Raw genomic sequence first — 20,119 nt, forward strand, 5'->3', positions numbered from 1 at the left:
ATGTTAATGGTAGACACAAAGAACATGCTCAGAGATACACTGCAAATTCAAATGATAATTTGATAACAGAAAGTAACAGCCAATGTCTGAAAAAATGAACGACAAAAAGAATATTAAAAATATTTCCTGACCTGTTAATATCCCACATCTTAACAGTGTTATCCATGGAACAAGATGCTACAAAGTCACCACAGGTGTGCCATGAACAACCCCAGACAACATGAAGATGGCCAGTAAATGTGAATACACATTCAACCTTCGCGAAATCCCATATCTTCACTGACTTGTCTCCACTGGTAGTAGCAAGCATGTTACCACTGCAGAAAAAAGAAATCATAATATGAGACTTTGATGTTGTGCTTCTCTTCTATTTTGTATCTGACATGCATTCTTATTTCAATCAGAAGGGTGGGACAGTCCATCCCACCAAACCTGACAAACAACATTTAATTCCTTATTCTCTGAGGTAAAGCATTTTGTTAGATTGCTTCATAAAAAGATGCTGGATGAAAAGTAGACTAAGTTCCATTTATTTTGCCTTCTACTGTCCTGATACTGGCATGATACAATGATACAATGATTGGGCAGCACGGTAGCATTGTGGATAGCACAAATGGTTCCAGGTTCGATTCCGGCTTGGGTCACTGTCTGTGCGGAGTCTGCACGTCCTCCCCGTGTGTGCGTGGGTTTCCTCCGGGTGCTCCGGTTTCCTCCCACAGTCCAAAGATGTGCAGGTTAGTTGGATTGGCCATGATAAATTGCGCTTGGTGTCCAGAATTGTCCTTAGTGTTGGGTGGGGTTACTGGGTTATGGGGATAGGGTGGAGGTGTGGACCTTGGGTAGGGTGCTCTTTCCAAGAGCCGGTGCAGACTCGATGGGCCGAATGGCCTCCTTCTGCACTGTAAATTCTATGATAATAGAGTTGTGCACTATTCACAGCAATCCATTTTTATCTATTAATGCAAAGGTTTATCCAGAGGTTCAAATAAAAACCAATATAAATTGTTCAGTCAGGATACAGAAACTCTGAAGTCAGTTTAAGGCTGAGATTTTTAACCTACAAAACTACCATGCGTAGCATTCTTTGTAATATTTTGACATTGATGTTGTATATTATATCCAAAATTAAGTGTATAATAATGCACTGGAGGAGGAATGGCCTTAAATATTTGTGTATCAACATTTTGCTACACAGATAAGGGGCGGGATTCTCTGTCCCAGCAGATCCGTTTACTGGCACGGCATGCCCCGCCGGCAGTGGGATCTTCCATCCCGGCAGCCAGCCAACGGGATTTCCCATTGTGGCCACCTCCACGCCGTCGGGAAATCCGTGACCATGAGTGCGCTGCCGGCAAAGCAAAGGATCTGCCGATGGAGAATCCTGCCCAAGGTCTGGATATCCACAACTCCGTAAATGGCGGCGACTCATAAAATAGTTAAGTACAAGAACGATAGGAGCATTAACAGCTGAATCGTAAGAAATAGGAGCAGGAGTAGGCCATTCAGTCCATCAAGCCTGTTCCATCATTTCATATGATTAGGGCTGTGGCCTTAACTTCACAGGAAAATTTATATAAAATAGGAAACTGCACTGGTATTGTCTGAGAATGCAACTACATAATTTTTATTAAAAATTCTAGTTCTATAATTGGTCAGTTCTATTCAGAAACCTTTTTATTCAAAGATAACCATGGACTCTGAATTCTGAAAAATAAAAATTAGTCTGGTTTATTCTGTTTTGCAGATACCGATCTTGTTCAGGACATTCACTTTGATTGAAAACATATTTAATCAAATGTATTTTTTGGATTAAATGCATTAATAGTGCAGCACTTTAAAAAAAATTATATTTGTAGTTTGAAACAAGTCCAAAAATTGTTAGTCTGCTCAGGTCCTCATGGCGGTACATTTCCTGAAGGAAATCTCCTGTAATAGGCTCGGTAATAGGCATAGTGTTGTAATACTTCAAAAGAAGGACTGATGAAAAGAACAATCTCATGATTATTTTGTATGAAGATTTCTGGGGCTTCTTTGAGTTGATGTAAGATGACAGGGAAATGTTTTAAAGCAGCTACTGATTTCCCAGAAAAAAGGTGGACAGAATATGATTACGACATAAAATGTACGGTACGGAAATAGACTTACTGGTCCAAAAAGTCCAAACAGTGCTTCTACTCCCCAAAGCCTCTTCCTAGCCCTCTCCCATTAACTTTACGGTTATACCTATCTTATCAAACCTCTTCATAACCTTGAAGACCTCTATTATATAATTTCTCTGCCTTCTTCTTTTGAAATGAAAGAGCCTCGACCGTTCAATCTTTAGACAAATCTAGTTATCTCATTACTTTATTTCTAAGTTGTACGATGTTTAAGCAAATCGATCTAATTAGAAATGTCAGCAATTTCATGTAGAACGTGAAAACTCTGAAAAGCATTCAAAAGATGCTGCATAGAATGACAGTGCATGGTGTAGGGGTAACATATTACCATGGATAAAGGATTGGTTAGCTAACAGGAAGCAGAGAGTCGGGATAAATGGGTCTGAAATCTGTGGAGTGTCACATGGATTAGTGCTGGGTCCTCAACTATTTACAATCTATATCAATGACTTGGAGCTCAATTTGCCGATGACACCAAGATAGGCAGGAAATTAAGTTGTCACGAGGTGGAAAAGAGTCTGCAAAGGGATACAGAAAGATGATTCGTCAGAAATTTGGCAAATGGATTATAATGTGGGAAAATGTAAACTTGTCCTCTTGAACAGGAAAAATAGAAAAGCAGAATACTTAAACAGAGAGAGACTACAGAACTTAGTGGTACAGAGGGCAAAGGCTATCCTGGTACATGAATCGCAAAAGGTAATAATCACATAATAATAATTCAATGAAGTTACTGTGAAAAGCCCCTAGTCGTCACATTCCGGCGCCTGTTCGGAGAGGCCGGTACGGGAAGGTTAGCATGCAAATACTGTATGTTGTTTGGAAAGAAAATGGAATTCAGGGGTTTACTGCAAGGGAAATGGAGTACAAAAGTAGGGAAGACTTGCTGCAGCTGTATAACTTCATGAGACTACATCTGAAATACTATGTACAGTTTTGGTCTCCTTATTTGAAAAACATTAGAAACATGCTATAACCTGCATGAGACCTACGGGGTAGAAGTAATTAGCCTCTCCATGAGCCTCGTTGAGTACGAACTCCTTCACTCAGGGTGGACACTCTAATAACCTGTAATATAAACGTCAGCCAGGTTTGGAATCAACACCTCAGACCCGGCTGGGATCTGCAGAGTATTGTACATAGTAGTACTTCTTAATAAATCTAGTTTCTCTTATTCACTCGCCTCAGACTCATCTGTGGTCACTAAACTGACGATGAGAATAAAAATGGGGCTACTGTTGATGATGCTGACCGTCGGGCGAACAACCACCACCTCTGCACTACAAGACTCAAGTTAGAATTTATTTTTTCAAAATGGTGTTATTCAGAACATTGGACACGTTTGATGTGGGCATTGAGGATTGGACGCAGTACACTGAACTCATGTCTTACTTTTCTTGGGCAAATGCTATCACCGATGAAGACCATCCAATGGTAATCCTTTTAAATGCCTGTGGGGCTCACACTTAAGGGGTGATAAAAAGCCTGACGTGTCCTGCAATCCCAGACCCTAAGACTCTTGAAGAACTGATGACCTTAGTTGCACAGCATTATAATCCCAGACTGTCGGTCATTGTGCAGAGATATTATTTTAATATGACAGAAAGGATATAAGGAGAGTCATTAATCGAGCTCCTAACATGGTTGAGAAAACTAGTTGGGTTTTGTGAGTAAGGCAGTTCACTCTCGGAGATGCTGTGAGACTGCCTGGTCTGTGGTGTCAATAATATGGCAACCCAAAAGAAATTGTTGGCCGTGCCATCTTTGGACCTACAGCAGGCCGTGCAGATTTTGCTCATGAGGAAAAGCGCTGAAAAAGGGGTGCAGGAAGTCCAGGGTACGAAGGTGAATGCTGTTGGGTGCTTCCCTTCATGGCGAGTAGCACCCCTGGGACAGAAACCCCATCCCTGGGCTGATTACCGCAGAGGCCCCGCCCATTTGTCTAAGACCGAGGCAGCCAGGCATGACACCTCCCCGGAGTCAGTAGAACGGGAGAGGATTAGCTTATGAGGAAAGACTAAGTAGACTGGGACTATACTCATTGGAATTTAGAAGAATGAGGGGGGATCTTATAGACATATATAAAATTATGAAGGGAATAGACAGGATAGAAGCAGGGAGGTTGTTTCCATTGGCGGGTGAAACTAGAACGAGGGGACATAGCTTCAAAATAAGGGGGAGAAGATTTAGGACTGAGCTGAGGAGGAACTTCTTCGCCCAAAGGGTTATGAATCTGTGGAATTCTCTACCCAGTGAAGCAGTTGAGACTACCGCGTTAAATGTTTTTAAGGTAAAGGTAGATAGATTTTTGAACGGTAAAGGAATAAAAGGTTATGGCGAGCAGGCGGATAAGTGGAGCTGAGTCCACAAAAAGATCAGCTGTGATCCTATTGAATGGCGAGCAGGCTTGAGGGGCCAGATGGCCTAATCCTGCTCCTAGTTATTATGTTCTTATGAACCCAGATGATGTGGGACATGTGGACATAATAACCACAGGGAACGCAAATCCCAAAGTAGCCAGTAGCCCTGCTGCCTCAACAAAGGCAAACGCCAGTCCAGAGCCTGTACCTTTCACATTGACCAGTAGGATGAGGAAAGTATGCCGTTAAATTGCGTTACAGTACCCAGAGTGGCCCCCATCAGGATCACATGCAAGTCAACAGTCACCCTTTAGAGGTAAAACTCGATATAGGTGCTTCAGTTTCAGTCAATGGATGGCAGCCATTCGATAGCATAAAATCTGGGGTTCAAGAATAACATTTGCAAGACAAGGAGGCGAGGTTGGCATCTTACACGAGTCAGCCACTCGCCATTGTGGGGTCTGCAATAACCCCAGTGATTTACAGGCAACAGTCGGTCAGACGGCCACTGATTGTGGTGAAGGGCCGCGGCCCCAGCTTGTTGGGCCATGACTGGTTGCAAAGCCTCCACCTGAAGGCAACATATTTCCTAGATGGGGCCTGGAGGCCTCTACGAGGTGCTGGGGGAATACCCCAGGCATTTCCAGATAGGATTAGGGATTAAAGGAGTTGTGGCGGAGATGCAGGTGGATCCAGATGCACAGCCAAAATATTTGAGGGCCCGCCCGGTTCCTTATGTGCCAGTAGAAAAGGTTGACGCTGAACTAAGCCGGCTAGAGAGCTTCGATATTATCCAGCAGGTACGATTCACCGATTGGGCAGTGCCAGTGGTTCCCGTGCTTAAACTGGACGTGACAGTGAGGCTCAATGGTGACTACAAGCTGATGGTAAATAGGGCTTCCAGGTTGGGCAGATACCCGATGCCTCGCAACAAAGCTTTATATACAAAGCTGGCTGGTGGTAATTTTTCATGAAATTAGACAGGAGCCATGCATATCCAGAGCTCGAACTGGACCCCCGCATCGTCGGCTTGTGCAATTTTCCAGAGGGTCATGGAGAATATACTGCGAGGATTCCCACGTGTGGCAGCTCATCTCAACAACGTCTTGGGTCATTGAGATATCAGAAAAGGAACACCTGAAAAATTTGGATTAGGTTCTCTGCCGCATCTTGGAGACGGGCGTTTGCCTACGAAGGGAAAAATGTGTGATCTACCCGAAGGAGATAGTTTACCTAAACTATCATGTGGACCGGAATAGGTTGCATCCTGTTGCGGAAAAAGTGAGGGCTATCCAAAAAGCCCCTACACCTGAGAACATGACTGAAATGCATTCCTTCCTGAGGTTAGTAAACTATGATGGAAAGTTCATCCCCGGTCTCGAACCTATGTTGGCCCCCTACACCTGGGCTGGTTGAGCTGGTTTAGCTCAGTGGGCTAGACAGCTGGTTTGTAATGCAGAACAAGGCCAGCAGCGCGGGATCAATTCCTGTACCAGCTAACCCGAACAGGCGCCGGAATGTGGCGACTAGGGGCTTTTCACAGTAACTTCATATTTGTGATAATAAAAGATTCTTATTATTACCACTTGAGAAAAAAAAATCAGCAGAGGGCGTGGCGAGCATAACAGGGAGAAGTGTTTGCTAAAGTCAAGAAGCAGTTAGCTTGCTCGCGCATTACGACCCCGCCAAACCGCTCATAGTCATATGTAATGCCTTGCCGTATGGCATTGGAGCTATTTTGGCCCATCGCATGGACGGCGACTGTCAGCGGCTGATGGAGTTTGTCTCCAGGACGTTAGCTGCTGTGGAATGCAGCTATGTACAGATTGAGAAAGAGGGGTTGGCCATTGTATTTGCCATAAAAAGTTTCACCAGCACGTGTACGCCTGTCGGTTCATGGTCTTTGCAAACCACAAGCTGCTATTGGGACTTTTAAAGAGGACAAAGCAATGCTGCCCATCGGTCCGCAAGAATACCGAGATGTGCCCTTCTACTAGAGCATGGGAGTACTTGTTTGAGCACCGACTAGGTACCCAAATTGCAAATGCAGATGCGTTAAGCAGACTGTCATTGCCATCGTGCCCTCCATCTTCTCCTCGGTCTGATGAAGTGGCAGCCATGTTAAACTTTATGGATACGCTGCCGGTTACTGCGTCCCAGATATGGGAATGGACACAGATGGATCCCATACTGTTAAAAGTCCACCAGCATCGGAAATTACCCCAGGAGCTATGGGCATTTTCAACCGAACTGTCCAAATTCAATGTTAAAGACAGTGTCCTGCTGTGGGGGATGCTCGTCTTGTTTCCATCTTGTGAGGCTTGCATAACAGGTACCCAGGGGTTTCAAAAATGAAAATGCTAGTCTTGCGGCTATGTTTGGTGGCCAGGCCTGGAGGCAGAGATAGAGAAGGTGGTCCAACGATGCAGAATTTGTCAGGAGCAGCAGAAACTACCGCCTTCCGCTTCACCCTTGGGAGTGGCCAGGGCAGCTTTGCCGGCCCTTTCCTAGGATCTATATTCTTGATTATAGTGGAGGCCCACTTGTAAAGGCTTGAAATCCACAGAACGATGTGGGTGACCATTGCAAAATTCCATCTCTCATTCAGCACGCACAGGATCCGAGAGGTGTTGGTCACCAACAATGGGACGCCCTTTACCAGTGAGGAATTCATGAAGGCAAACGGGGTACAGCATATCTAGCCCCCTATCACGTGGCTTCGAATGGACTATCGGAAAGAGTGTGCAAACATTTAAACGGGGGTTGAAAAAGCAAACTTCAGGATCGATGGACACACATCTGGCCATATTCCTGTTCTGTTACCGAGACACACCACATGCAACTGGGGTAGCACCGGCAGAATTATTGATGGGCCGGTGACTACAGACCCATTGCAGTTTTAGGTTCCTAGATGTTGGCGGGAAATTCCATTGCAGCCATGAGCAGCAAGGGCATCACCCAGATGGACACAAGTGGACCGATTGACACCCTCCTGCACCACCTCCCATCCCCCTATCCCCTTTCAACTCCCTCCGTGATTCCTACCTGCCTTGCTAGGGGGTGCGGACCCTGGGTAAGCAGAAACACTGGGCCTGGTCCATGGGATGGAGGATGATGACAACCCACTCTGCGATGAGCTCAGTTGCTCCGCATGTTTGACAACATCTGACACCTGACAACGTTAGCACTTTCCACATGTCCTCCTGGGTGATCCATGTATGCGAGCTGGCCATTCCGTCACACGCTTCCACTGACCCCTTGGGGTGGCGGAGGTGGGGATGGTCGGGGGGGGGGGGGGGTGGGGGGAGTAGGTGAGGGTATAGGGTAGAGATGGATGAGGTTGGGGCATTTGAGTGGTGAGCGCTGGCTTAACAGGGTCCCTGGCCCAAGCCCAGCCCCAAGGTCCGCCCATCTCCCCAGCACCCCCCCAGCAGCCCATCTTCAGCTTGGCTCAGCCCAGGCCATCCCTCACACTTTTCTGAAAGAATACTGAAACAGGTTGAAGCATTGTGAACATGGACGGGATTCTCCGACCCCCCCGCCGGGTCGGAGAATCGACGGGGGCTGGCGTGAATCCCACCCCCGCCGGTTGCCGAATTCTCCGGCACCGGATATTCGGCGGGGGTGGGAATTGCGCCGCGCTGGTTGGCGGGCCCCCCCCGGCGATTCTCCGGCCCGCGATGGGCCGAAGTCCCGCTGCTGGAATGCCTGTCCCGCCGGCGAGAATCAAACCACCTCTCTTACCGACGGGACAAGGCGGCGCGGGCGGGTTCGGGGCCCTGGGGGGGGGGGGGGCGCGGAGCGATCTGGCCCCGGGGGGTGCCTCAACGTGACCTGGCCCGCAATCGGGGCCCACGATCCGCGGGGGGGGTCTGTGCCGTGGGGGCACTCTTTTCCTTACGCTTTCGCCATGGTCTCCACTATGGCGGAGGCGGAAGAGACCCGCTCCACTGCGCATGCGCGGGGATGCCGTGAGCGGCCGCTGACGCTCTCGCGCATGCGCCGCACGGCAAAGTCATTTCTGCGCCAGCTGGCGGGGCACCAAAGGCCTTTCCCGCCAGCTGACAGGGCAGAAATCAGGCCGGCGCGGGCCTAGCCCCTCAAGATGCGGAGAATTCCGCACCTTTGGGGCGGCGCGATGCTGGACTGATTCGCGCAGTTTTTGGCGCCGGTTGGCGGACATCGTGCCAATTGCGGAGAATCCCGCCCCAGGTGTTTATTCAAAAACTGTGAACATGTATGTGCAGGTTTGTGCCCTGGCCCCTAACGTGATTCTCTGGTCTTACGGGCCTGAGTGCTACGCCTAGGTGGATCCCCAGGATGTACATTAGGAGTAGAGGTGTCCCTCTGCGGTTCCCACCTTGTGACCTGGGTCTCCTTTGGTGGCCGTTTTCTGGCGCAATCGGACCTGGATGGGCCCAGCTGCTGCTTGGATGTCCCAGGTGGCATGTTCCTCCCTCTGAACATCAGATGCTCCAGGCACAGGACACGGGAAGTCCTGAACACTGTGGTGTTCCAGCACCAACCTTGCAGGAGTCACCGGCACAGGCCCCATCACCTCCTCCTCCCTCGCTCGGGGTGCCAAATGACCCTGGGCTATTTCTTTGCGATGGGGTGCAAGCCTGCTCTGGGTCTGTACCACATGAGGCAGTGACTGCGCGACCTCCCTCTGAGTCTGTGCTGCACCAGCCAGTGCCCGGGAAATGCCACCAACGTCCTCAGCCATGACCTGCTGTGACTGGGACACACTCTGCAGTGCAGCTGCAATGGCTGCCTGTGACAGGGCAGCTCTGTACTGGGCCTCGTACAAAGCTCCCAGGCCTTGGACATCCTGACCCATGGCCGATACCTTTGGCCCCAAGGCCTCCACCGCGGATGCCACCTGTGCCGTGTTGGCGTGGGTGGCACGCGTGGCCAGCACTGCTCCTGCTCTTGAAGGCGATTGGACTATTCCAACTGCATCTGCAGGTGCTGGATGGTTGCTGACAACCTTACATGTAGCCCTTGGCTCTGTGACTGCATCTCCACAATCGATGGGACTGTCCGTTCCAGAAACCCGAAACCCGTCTGGACAGAACCTAGTTCCTGGGGTTGGGCCGCCCTGATTGTCCATCCCATCGGTGGTTCCTACCTCTACCTGATGTACCACAGCACATGTGGTGTGCAACAGGCAGTGCCCAGGAGCCTCTTCGCTGAAGTGCACAACCGAGGTGAGTGTCTCTGGGATGGTGGAGGGTGTTAGAGACAGCTGTGTTGGAGGTCAGTGTCATCCCCAGACTGGTGCCCCGGGGTGTCTTGGGCTGCAGTTCAAAGGCTCTCGCCGCTGTCCATTTCCTCTTCATCACTGCTATCCACTTGGGGTTGGATTGGGGCGGGGCGGGGACACACACCATAAAGTCCCACCTAATCGCTAGGTAATCCTGCAAGACTCAAGTCATGACGCATGATTGGATCATGGATTGGGGTGGTGGTGGAGGAATTGGGTGGTGGTGGTGGGAAGGGGGGGGCGGTGGTAGGGATGGTGATACACGTGCCATGGGGAAGCAACTTACTGGTGTCTCACTTGCTCGCCTAACGCTGACCTCTGCCTCACGACTGCCCTCTCTCGGGGCCCGCCAATAAGGTCATGTGTCCGCTACTCTACTGCAGTGAGGGACTGTAGGTCCGGCGGTCCCCCTCAGGTCTTTTTCCCCTCCCGGCGCTCGTGGGCTGCCTTCTCCTGGGGGTGGGTGGGAGCAGACAAAAAGCGCAGTGTTAGGCAGTCGGACACGTGCAGCACAGGGGGTGGGCAGCTGGTAGCCTTCGTGACCAGGGCACCCAGCCATGGCAGCAGTTATGGTGCAGGGTGGGGTGCGCGCACACCACTGGCGAGTTTGGTCCGGTTACCCTCTGGGTGAGGGGGGGGTCAGGGTTACGGGTGTGTGGGACGGAGGTTGTTGTCAGGGGCACAGTGCTGCCTACTCACCCTGGCCTCCCTGAGCAGATCATGTCATTTTTCTGCGGCACTGCTGTCCGGTTCTGACAGTGGGGCGATGGCGCTCACGGCCTCTGCCACCTGTGTCCAGGCCCGGTGTACAACATCGGGTGGCAGCCTCCTTCCTACCCCGGGGTACAGGGTAGCCTGCCTCTCCTCCACGGCGTCCAACAGGGTCTCGAGCTCTGCACCTGCGTTCCTGGGTGCCGCTCTCTGTGCTGTCATCTTGTGAGCTGGGATGAGTGTGTGTGGGGAGCGGAGTGTTCATATGTGGCTGTAGCTTGTCAACCCCTCGGGTGTCAATTCCGACCCTGGCGAATATGACACCGTTTCTCATTGGAATCGCTCATGTTCCACGTGGTGCCGGTGCTATCCCATTAATGGTTGTTGGATTGTTCCGGGAGCAGCGCCAATTTTGCTATCGTTGCAGTCCACCGATTCTGTCCCGGTGTCAACACTCTAAAACGGAGAATTACGCCTTCAGTGCTGACAGTGAAGCATCGCGGAGACCTCGGAGAGTACCGGGTCAGGTCCATTAATGATGTGCCAATGGCTTTTACTGTAAGTGTGGAGTAGAATGCACTGATGCTGCTGTCGAGGCACCAGAGCAAGGCATTCCGTTGGGCGCTGCCGCCAGCCACAATTTTCAGCTGCAGCGCCATTCTCCGCCCAATTACTTTTTGCGATTCTGGCGTCGCTGGACAGAGAATCCGGCCCTTAGTATTTCATCATAGCATTCATATAAGCTGTGGATATGTTGTGGAATTATACAATTCTATAAAATTACTTACCTGAGCATTTTTTTCACTCTTTTGTCAAACTGTCCTACCTGATCAACCAGGCATATTTTATAGGTTATAATGATACACTTACTAAGTTGAAGCAGACTATATAATTGCCGTGTCAAATATTATGCATTAATTTAAATGCCAAAAAATTGTTTTGTACAACAGAAGTTTAAAAAGACATTAATCGCAGCTTAAACCAATATCCATAGCATCACCAAGTTATACTGAACCACGATCCACAGAAGCAGGCCATTGAGCCCAATTGGTCTATACAGGCATTTGAGCTCCACAGCAGCTTTCACCTACTGTTATAACCCCTATGACAACCACAGGGAAACCAGTGTTGATCTCCCTGTAGGACTTGTGGAGTACGAGCTTCCCAGATAGGGGGCGGAGGCCACCCACCTGGAGCTCATTACAGACTTACATAAAAGCTGTCCCAAAGCCAGGCCTCATGTGGTTAGTTCTCCCAGCAAGGGCTGTACTGGGAATGAGTTACTGCTGCGAGCAGATTATATATAGTTAAATAAATCTCTGTTCCACAACCGCTGGATTCCTCAAGTTACTAAATTTACCTTCATCATAACCTCTTTTCCTTTCTCCCTCAAGTGCGTATTTAGCTTATTCATTGATTGATTGTTTTATTGTCACATGTACCGAAGTGCAATGAAAAGTATTTTTCTGTGGTCAAGGGAACATACACAGTCGGTACACAGTAACCAAAAAGAATAATCGACAAAGAAATCCTTAAATGCATCTATGCTCTTACTTCAATTACTCCATGTGGTAGTGAGTACTGCATTCTAACTACTCTTTGGGTAAAGATGTTTTTCCTGATTCCCTCAATAGTACTGCTGGGATCAACATGTTATTTATTTATGTCAACCTAATTCTTGGAACATTCATATCTACAGACAGCACCATCCTCGTTCTGCTCTGAGGCTGAGAATTGGGTTTCAGGAAATTACACAGTTCAGTTATCACCTCCTTTCTGAAACACAGATACCCCACAAACTGCTCCGTGTTGAGCTGGAGGGAGGAGAAGTATTTAAAGATCGGTACTGAGGAGAGCCTTCTATTGAGAGCCTTGAGAGCCCTCCTCCTCCTCCCTCTGCATACAGCTCCCCATCTCTGCTATGCGGGCTCCATTTCCAAGTTGTACTGCAGACCAAGAAGGACTGCAACAATGGTCTCCATTACTGAAACAGACTTTCTCCTAACAGGCCTTGCAATTCCTCTGACATTTTTGTCAACATTCAGCAGCACTCCCTCGCAAGTTCCCCCAAATTTGCATAACTCCTCCAATGAAACTTTACGCTGCACCAGCAAAAAGAAGTCAAAAGCACCTCACCTGAAAGTTGAGTCGTTTGCCCTTTAAAAAGTGCTAGTGGCATGAGGGGGGGCTTTGTGCAGCTGAACTGGAGTGAGGGAGTGATTATGAGATGTGCAGGTCTAAATAGCAGATTGGCCGCCAAATGGTCCGCCCACTCTGCATGCTTTCAGTACACGGATGGCACATCTAAGTTAGCGCTTTATTAGTCATGCTGTGTGGTGTGCCAGAAGTATCCAGTTTGCATTTTTACAGTTTTGGGCTTTGATGGTGCTGGCATTGCAACACAACGGAGCCCAATTTCAAGGCCATAAGTTCATCTAATTGTGTCAAAATCCTGTCCATTTTCTTCAAGCTTACATCTTGTAGAACTGGAAGCTGTGATGCAACAATATACTGTGCCAAACTGGTGACTTATGCATAAAGCATTTCATATTTCTGATTAAGGCAAAATGTTGACAATCATACATACAACACTTGATCTTCTAGCAAGACCAAATACGTTAGCAATTTTCCTTCACCTTGCTTTGCTATATTTTGGGATGCCAAAATTATTTTTCTATTCAAAATCCAGTGACAAAATGTTCAATTTAATCACATTTATTACAATTATCATACATTATTATATTTATGCCAGCCTATTTCTTGGGACATTCATATCCACAGACAGCACCATCCTCGTTCTGCTCTGAGGCTGAGAGTTGGGTTTCAGGAAATTTCACAGTTCAGTTATCACCTCCTTTCTGAAACACAGATACCCCACAAACAGAGGAATTACTTTTCCAGCCCTTCCCACCGGCAGGATCTTCCAGACCCATCAATTGCGATTCCCTGCGGTGGATTCCCGCCCATCGTCAAAGAGAGAAGGATAAAAGAAAAACATGTTGAAATACAGTGGCTGATAAACAAAGGCAAACAAAGAGAATGAGATGCAGTCTTTTAAAATCATTCATCTAACTTACTAAACACAGCCGATACAGTCATAGGAAAGTGGTGGCAGGACTACTCTTTGGATGCTGTTTATGGCTGCATTGTGTAGCCAGTTAAAATGGCTAACTCCAGATTTAGAATGGCTAACTCCCGATTTAGAATGGCAAAGGCTGATGGGAAAGTCAGCCAACAGGACACAACAAGGAGCTGCGGGTTGAGTGTGTATTTACCTCTGGAAAGGCCAGACAAGATCGATACCGGCAACCATCAGCATAACAAAACACCAGCCATCTGCATATTAATGAGCAATCCCCGGGAACAATGAGCAACATTTATATACAAAAAGCCAACCCAGACTCTTCGGCGCCAGCAGAAGCCTACACAAAGGGAGGTGAACGACCATCACAAGACCGCCCATCGATCAAGGAATCACTCCAGCATTGGAGAAAATCAAACCAAGTGATTGGGACAAAGTCCAATCACTTGGAACCAGGTACAGGGTCCGCCCCAAAAGGCGGGAAGCCCCTGGGCACTATAAGAATAGAGTCCAAGTTCAAATCGTTCTTTCTTGACCGGGTCACTCAGCAACGCGAACCAACCCATGACAGTGACCGGTCCAGCCATCGCTGAAATAGAGTAAGTCTTACTTCAACGCTCGCTGCGCGATAGGCGCTCCTAGCTACCAATCTGTACCAACATCGAATCCCGCAGACTCAGAACCCGAACGAAAGGCCATTCGTCCCCCTGACCTGATGGGCCAGTTCCGAGTTAAGTATTGGCCTGTTAGTCGTAGAAGTAGCTTAGACGTAGAATCTATGCATGAGTAGTGATTACTGTGTATAATAAATGTGCTTTGATTTAAATCTTACAAAGCGGTGTATTGGGTTATTGATCATTACTCGGACTTGAACCACGTGACGGTATTATAAAGATACCTGGCGACTCAAGAGCAATGGTAACAAAACAGAGCAATTAAACTAAGGCAAACGTTAGCAACATTTATTTGGCGACACCCTGACGGGACCCGATCTAGAAGTGGAAAACCACTCCGGGAGAACCCAGAATTTGAATTAGAGATCCAATTGGAAACAGAAAACCACAAGTGTTCAAGCAGTTCTGATCAATAGTCATAATTCGGAAGTGTGTGTATGCATGCGTAACTAACAGGGCTATAAGGTAAAACTGATAGATTTTTGTTGCGTCAAAACTGTCGGAAGTTTGTATATCGGAAAGTAGCGAAAGCCGTACCTATACTTACAGCACCGCCTTAGCTCCCCTGTTCCAAATTTAAAAGAAGCATTCGGATAGGAAAGATGGCAATGCTGGCAATGCAACGCCTAATGAATCCTGACCAGCAGCAGTAGAGTGGGACAATGTCCCATTTGGGAGGAAGAGATCAGGAAATATCTCAAAGGGAAAGGATGGCCCCTTTGGGATGAGTTCTGTGATAATGAGGAATCAGGTCCCGGGAGTATAGGACATACTTGGTTGGAGAACCTGAGTGAGATGCACAAAAAGAGCTTAGGGAAAGCTCGCAAGCCGATGGAAATCGTGTCCTGCTTGGCACAATTGCGATGCACAGAGGAGGTCGTTAGGACGCTCCGGAAAGAAGTTGAAGGCATACGTCGGATGAGTAAGGTCGATGTAAGCGAGGTAGAAAAGGAGAATTTAGACTTGAGAAGGAAATTGACAGCAAAAGATGGAGAGGTGGATGACGCCAAAAGGGCTCACCAATCTTGTCTGGCGCACTTAAGCAGCTTCCAGTCTCAATATGAAAAGGCCTATCAGGACACGCAACGTGCATTCCTGGTACGAGAAGAAACATAAAAACAGGTAGAGGCATTACAAAAACAGTGTGGTGACCTCAAGGCAGCATTAAGAGCACGCCATGCTGCCACCACAGAACAAAGACAAAGCACATTAGACCACACAAAGTGCCGGAAGCAGATTGCAGAGCTGCAATCACTGCTTTCTGTTCAAAAAGGTTTTCAGGAAACTTTTGGAGAAAGATTAGATCAGGAAGACGGCCCTGATTGGGAAGAACTGAATGAAACAGCGCAGAGATATGTTCAGGGAACATGTGCGCAGGGAAAGCTACAAAAGAGAAAAGCGCCCAACTCCCCACACAGCAGATAGTTCAAGCTCCAATGAACCCAGTAACCACCCACCGCACAGCCACATCGGACGATGCGGAATTACTATATTCCACCCCCTTAACAGTGACCCAATTACGGGACGCGTGCAATAAGATCACACCGTTTCTACCCACCTCAGACCCCCACCATTTCTTTGCCACAGTTAAGCATCAGGCGACCATGTACGGCCTGGATGAACGAGAGCATGTAAAGCTCACCATTTTAAGTTTAGACCCGTCAGTAGCAGCAGCCCTTCCCGACCCACAGAATGTAGGAGGAGGCACCCTTGCAGAAATGCATAAAGCGATCCTGGATGCGATCGGGTATAACCGGGGTGACCCCGTAGATGGCCTCAACAAATGTAGGCAAAAGAAATCCGAGCACCCCACAGCGTTTGCTGGACGCCTGTGGAACCACTTTGCAGCAGTCTTTGGAGACGTAGACCGTGCCCATTTGTCCCCAGACAACATGGCCAAATGGACCCGCACCCTTATCTCCCATGCCATAGAAACAGGACAGAAAGCCTGTACGAGTTATAATCCCTCAGAGGAGGCCCATAACGAGAAGTGGGTAGTGAAAAGATTGTCCCGTGCTTGGGAGCAATCTGTTCAAAGTATACCCACAGTTAAGAATAGCGAGGAAAAGCAAGCCGCTGCAGATATGCAGGCAGTAAAAACAACACACCACAACCCCGCATGGGTGAATGAGGGAAAGAACAGCCCCCCACCCAAGTCACAAGAGTGTTACAACTGCGGACAGTTGGGACACTTCGCAAAAGAGTGCAATGCCCCTAAAAAACCACGGAGAGCCCAGCAGACGGGCACTCTGATTAAGAAAAAGACAGAGCCCATTCATAGCGTTAGCGCCCGTTCAGATCAGACGGACTTGACCGGAACGGACTGACGGTGTACGGGCTCCCCCAGTTGGGTCTGCGACACCCTTTGGGATAGGTCCGGACGACCGGTAGTTGCAGCGGAAATTCGGGGACAGCCCATCGAATTTCTTTGGGACACAGAAGGGTCCCGCACCACAATAAATTCCTCCACCTTGTTTCAAAAAGACACGTGGCCCACTACAGCCACTATCGCCCTCAGCGGCTTTACAGGCCACTCACAGCAGGGACACATCACAGCCCCTGTACCCATTCAAATCGGCACCATCACCACCAAGCACCCCGTAATTTTAGTTGACCTGCCCCACACAGCAGAACACATTCTGGGAATTGATTTCATCAATTCCCACCACCTTTCATTCGATCCAGTCAAGCAGTGTGTCTGGAAGATGGCAAAATCCGCAAGAGCCCCCGCAACGCTCAACATAGGAGAGTACGCGAACAGAATTAGCACCGTAGGTGAATTTTGGTTCAACCCGACCACGCTTAGTACGGACAAGCAGGTTCGGGCAGTTCTACAAAAGAACAGGGCAGCATTCGCGACCCACAAGCATGACTGTGGACGGATGACTGGCTCCGTATGAGTCACAGGACCTGACCCTAGACCCCCAAAACAGTACGGATTTCCCAAAGAGGCAGAGGGAGAAATCTCCAAGGTAATAGAGCAGGGCATACTTAGATCAGTTGCCTCCACTAATAATGCCCCGATTTGGCCAGTGAGAAAGCCCGATGGATCATGGCGACTGACCATCGATTACCGGGAACTCAACAAAGTCACCCCCGCAGCAGCCCCCACAGTAGCAACAAGTCCCGAGACCATGCTCAAGCAGGGACTCAATTCCCGATACTTTACGGTTTTGGAAGTCAGTAATGGATTCTGGTCCATTCCATTGGCAAAGGCGTGCCAGTACAAATTTGCCTTCACCTTTAAAGAACAACAAAGAACAAAGAAATGTACAGCACAGGAACAGGCCCTTCGGCCCTCCAAGCCCGTGCCGACCATGCTGCCCGACTAAACTACAATCTTCTACACTTCCTGGGTCCGTATCCTTCTATTCCCATCCTATTCATATATTTGTCAAGATGCCCCTTAAATGTCCCTATCGTCCCTGCTTCCACTACCTCCTCCGGTAGCGAGTTCCAGGCACCCACTACCCTCTGCGTAAAAAACTTGCCTCGTACATCTACTCTAAACCTTGCCCCTCTCACCTTAAACCTATGCCCCCTAGTAATTGACCCCTCTACCCTGGGCAAAAGCCTCTGACTATCCACTCTGTCTATGCCCCTCATAATTTTGTATACCTCTATCAGGTCTCCCCTCAACCTCCTTCGTTCCAGTGAGAACAAACCGAGTTTATTCAATCGCTCCTCATAGCTAATGCCCTCCATACCAGGCAACATTCTGGTAAATCTCTTCTGCACCCTCTCTAAAGCCTCCACATCCTTCTGGTAGTGTGGCGACCAGAATTGAACACTATACTCCAAGTGTGGCCTAACTAAGGTTCTATACAGCTGCAACATGACTTGCCAATTCTTATACTCAATGCCCCGGCCAATGAAGGCAAGCATGCCGTGGCCTTCTTGACTACCTTCTCCACCTGTGTTGCCCCTTTCAATGACCTGTGGACCTGTACTCCTAGATCTCTTTGACTTTCAATACTCTTGAGGGTTCTACCATTCACTGTATATTCCCTACCTGCATTAGACCTTCCAAAATGCATTACCTCACATTTGTCCGGATTAAACTCCATCTGCCATCTCTCCGCCCAAGTCTCCAGACAATCTAAATCCTGCTGTATCCTCCGACAGTCCTCATCGCTATCCGCAATTCCACCAACCTTTGTGTCGTCTGCAAACTTACTAATCAGACCAGTTACATTTTCCTCCAAATCATTTATATATACTACAAAGAGCAAAGGTCCCAGCACTGATCCCTGTGGAACACCACTGGTCACAGCCCTCCAATTAGAAAAGCATCCCTCCATTGCTACTCTCTGCCTTCTATGGCCTAGCCAGTTCTGTATCCACCTTGCCAGCTCACCCCTGATCCCGTGTGACTTCACCTTTTGTACTAGTCTACCATGAGGGACCTTGTCAAAGGCCTTACTGAAGTCCATATAGACAACATCTACTGCCCTACCTGCATCAATCATCTTAGTGACCTCCTCGAAAAACTCTATCAAGTTAGTGAGACACGACCTCCCCTTCACAAAACCGTGCTGCCTCTCACTAATACGTCCATTTGCTTCCAAATGGGAGTAGATCCTGTCTCGAAGAATTCTCTCCAGTAATTTCCCTACCACTGAAGTAAGGCTCACCGGCCTGTAGTTCCCGGGATTATCCTTGCTACCCTTCTTAAACAGAGGAACAACATTGGCTATTCTCCAGTCCTCCGGGACATCCCCTGAAGACAGCGAGGATCCAAAGATTTCTGTCAAGGCCTCAGCAATTTCCTCTCCAGCCTCCTTCAGTATTCTGGGGTAGATCCCATCAGGCCCTGGGGACTTATCTACCTTAATATTTTTTAAGACACCCAACACCTCGTCTTTTTGGATCACAATGTGACCCAGGCTATCTACACACCCTTCTCCAGACTCAACATCTACCAATTCCTTCTCTTTGGTGAATACTGATGCAAAGTATTCATTTAGTACCTCGCCCATTTCCTCTGGCTCCACACATAGATTCCCTTGCCTATCCTTCAGTGGGCCAACCCTTTCCCTGGCTACCCTCTTGCTTTTTATGTACGTGTAAAAAGCCTTGGGATTTTCCTTAACCCTATTTGCCAATGACTTTTCGTGACCCCTTCTAGCCCTCCTGACTCCTTGCTTAAGTTCCTTCCTACTTTCCTTATATTCCACGCAGGCTTTGTCTGTTCCCAGTCTTTTAGCCCTGACAAATGCCTCCTTTTTCTTTTTGACGAGGCCTACAATACCTCTCGTTATCCAAGGTTCCCGAAAATTGCCGTATTTATCTTTCTTCCTCACAGGAACATGCCGGTCCTGTATTCCTTTCAACTGCCACTTGAAAGCCTCCCACATGTCAGATGTTGATTTGCCCACAAACATCCGCCCCCAATCTATGTTCTTCAGTTCCCGCCTAATATTGTTATAATTAGCCTTCCCCCAATTTAGCACATTCATCCTCGGACCACTCTTATCCTTGTCCACCAGTACTTTAAAACTTACTGAATTGTGGTCACTGTTACCGAAATGCTCCCCTACTGAAACATCTACCACCTGGCCGGGCTCATTCCCCAATACCAGGTCCAGTACCGCCCCTTCCCTAGTTGGACTGTCTACATATTGTTTTAAGAAGCCCTCCTGGATGCTCCTTACAAACTCCGCCCCGTCTAAGCCCCTGGCACTAAGTGAGTCCCAGTCAATATTGGGGAAGTTGAAGTCTCCCATCACCACAACCCTGTTGTTTTTACTCTTTTCCAAAATCTGTCTACCTATCTGCTCCTCTATCTCCCGCTGGCTGTTGGGAGGCCTGTAGTATACCCCCAACATTGTGACTGCACCCTTCTTATTCCTGATCTCTACCCATAT

General features: G+C 48.4%; 1 protein-coding gene across 2 annotated transcripts in view; it reads right to left on the reverse strand.

Moving 5' to 3' along the window:
• spag16 (sperm associated antigen 16) overlaps positions 1 to 20,119 on the reverse strand; it is a 1,374,442-nt gene that overhangs the window by 648,983 nt on the left and 705,340 nt on the right. Inside the window, exon 12 of one of the 2 annotated variants that reach the window (XM_072483236.1) lies at positions 132 to 317. The exons of the other annotated variant lie outside the window; for it this stretch is intronic. Within the exon in view, the coding sequence (XP_072339337.1) occupies positions 132 to 317 (186 nt within the window). The remainder of the gene's footprint in view (positions 1 to 131; positions 318 to 20,119) is intronic. 2 annotated transcript variants of the gene reach the window in all.

The sequence above is a fragment of the Scyliorhinus torazame genome, chromosome 2 (assembly GCF_047496885.1).
Source record: "Scyliorhinus torazame isolate Kashiwa2021f chromosome 2, sScyTor2.1, whole genome shotgun sequence".
NCBI lineage: Eukaryota > Metazoa > Chordata > Chondrichthyes > Carcharhiniformes > Scyliorhinidae > Scyliorhinus > Scyliorhinus torazame.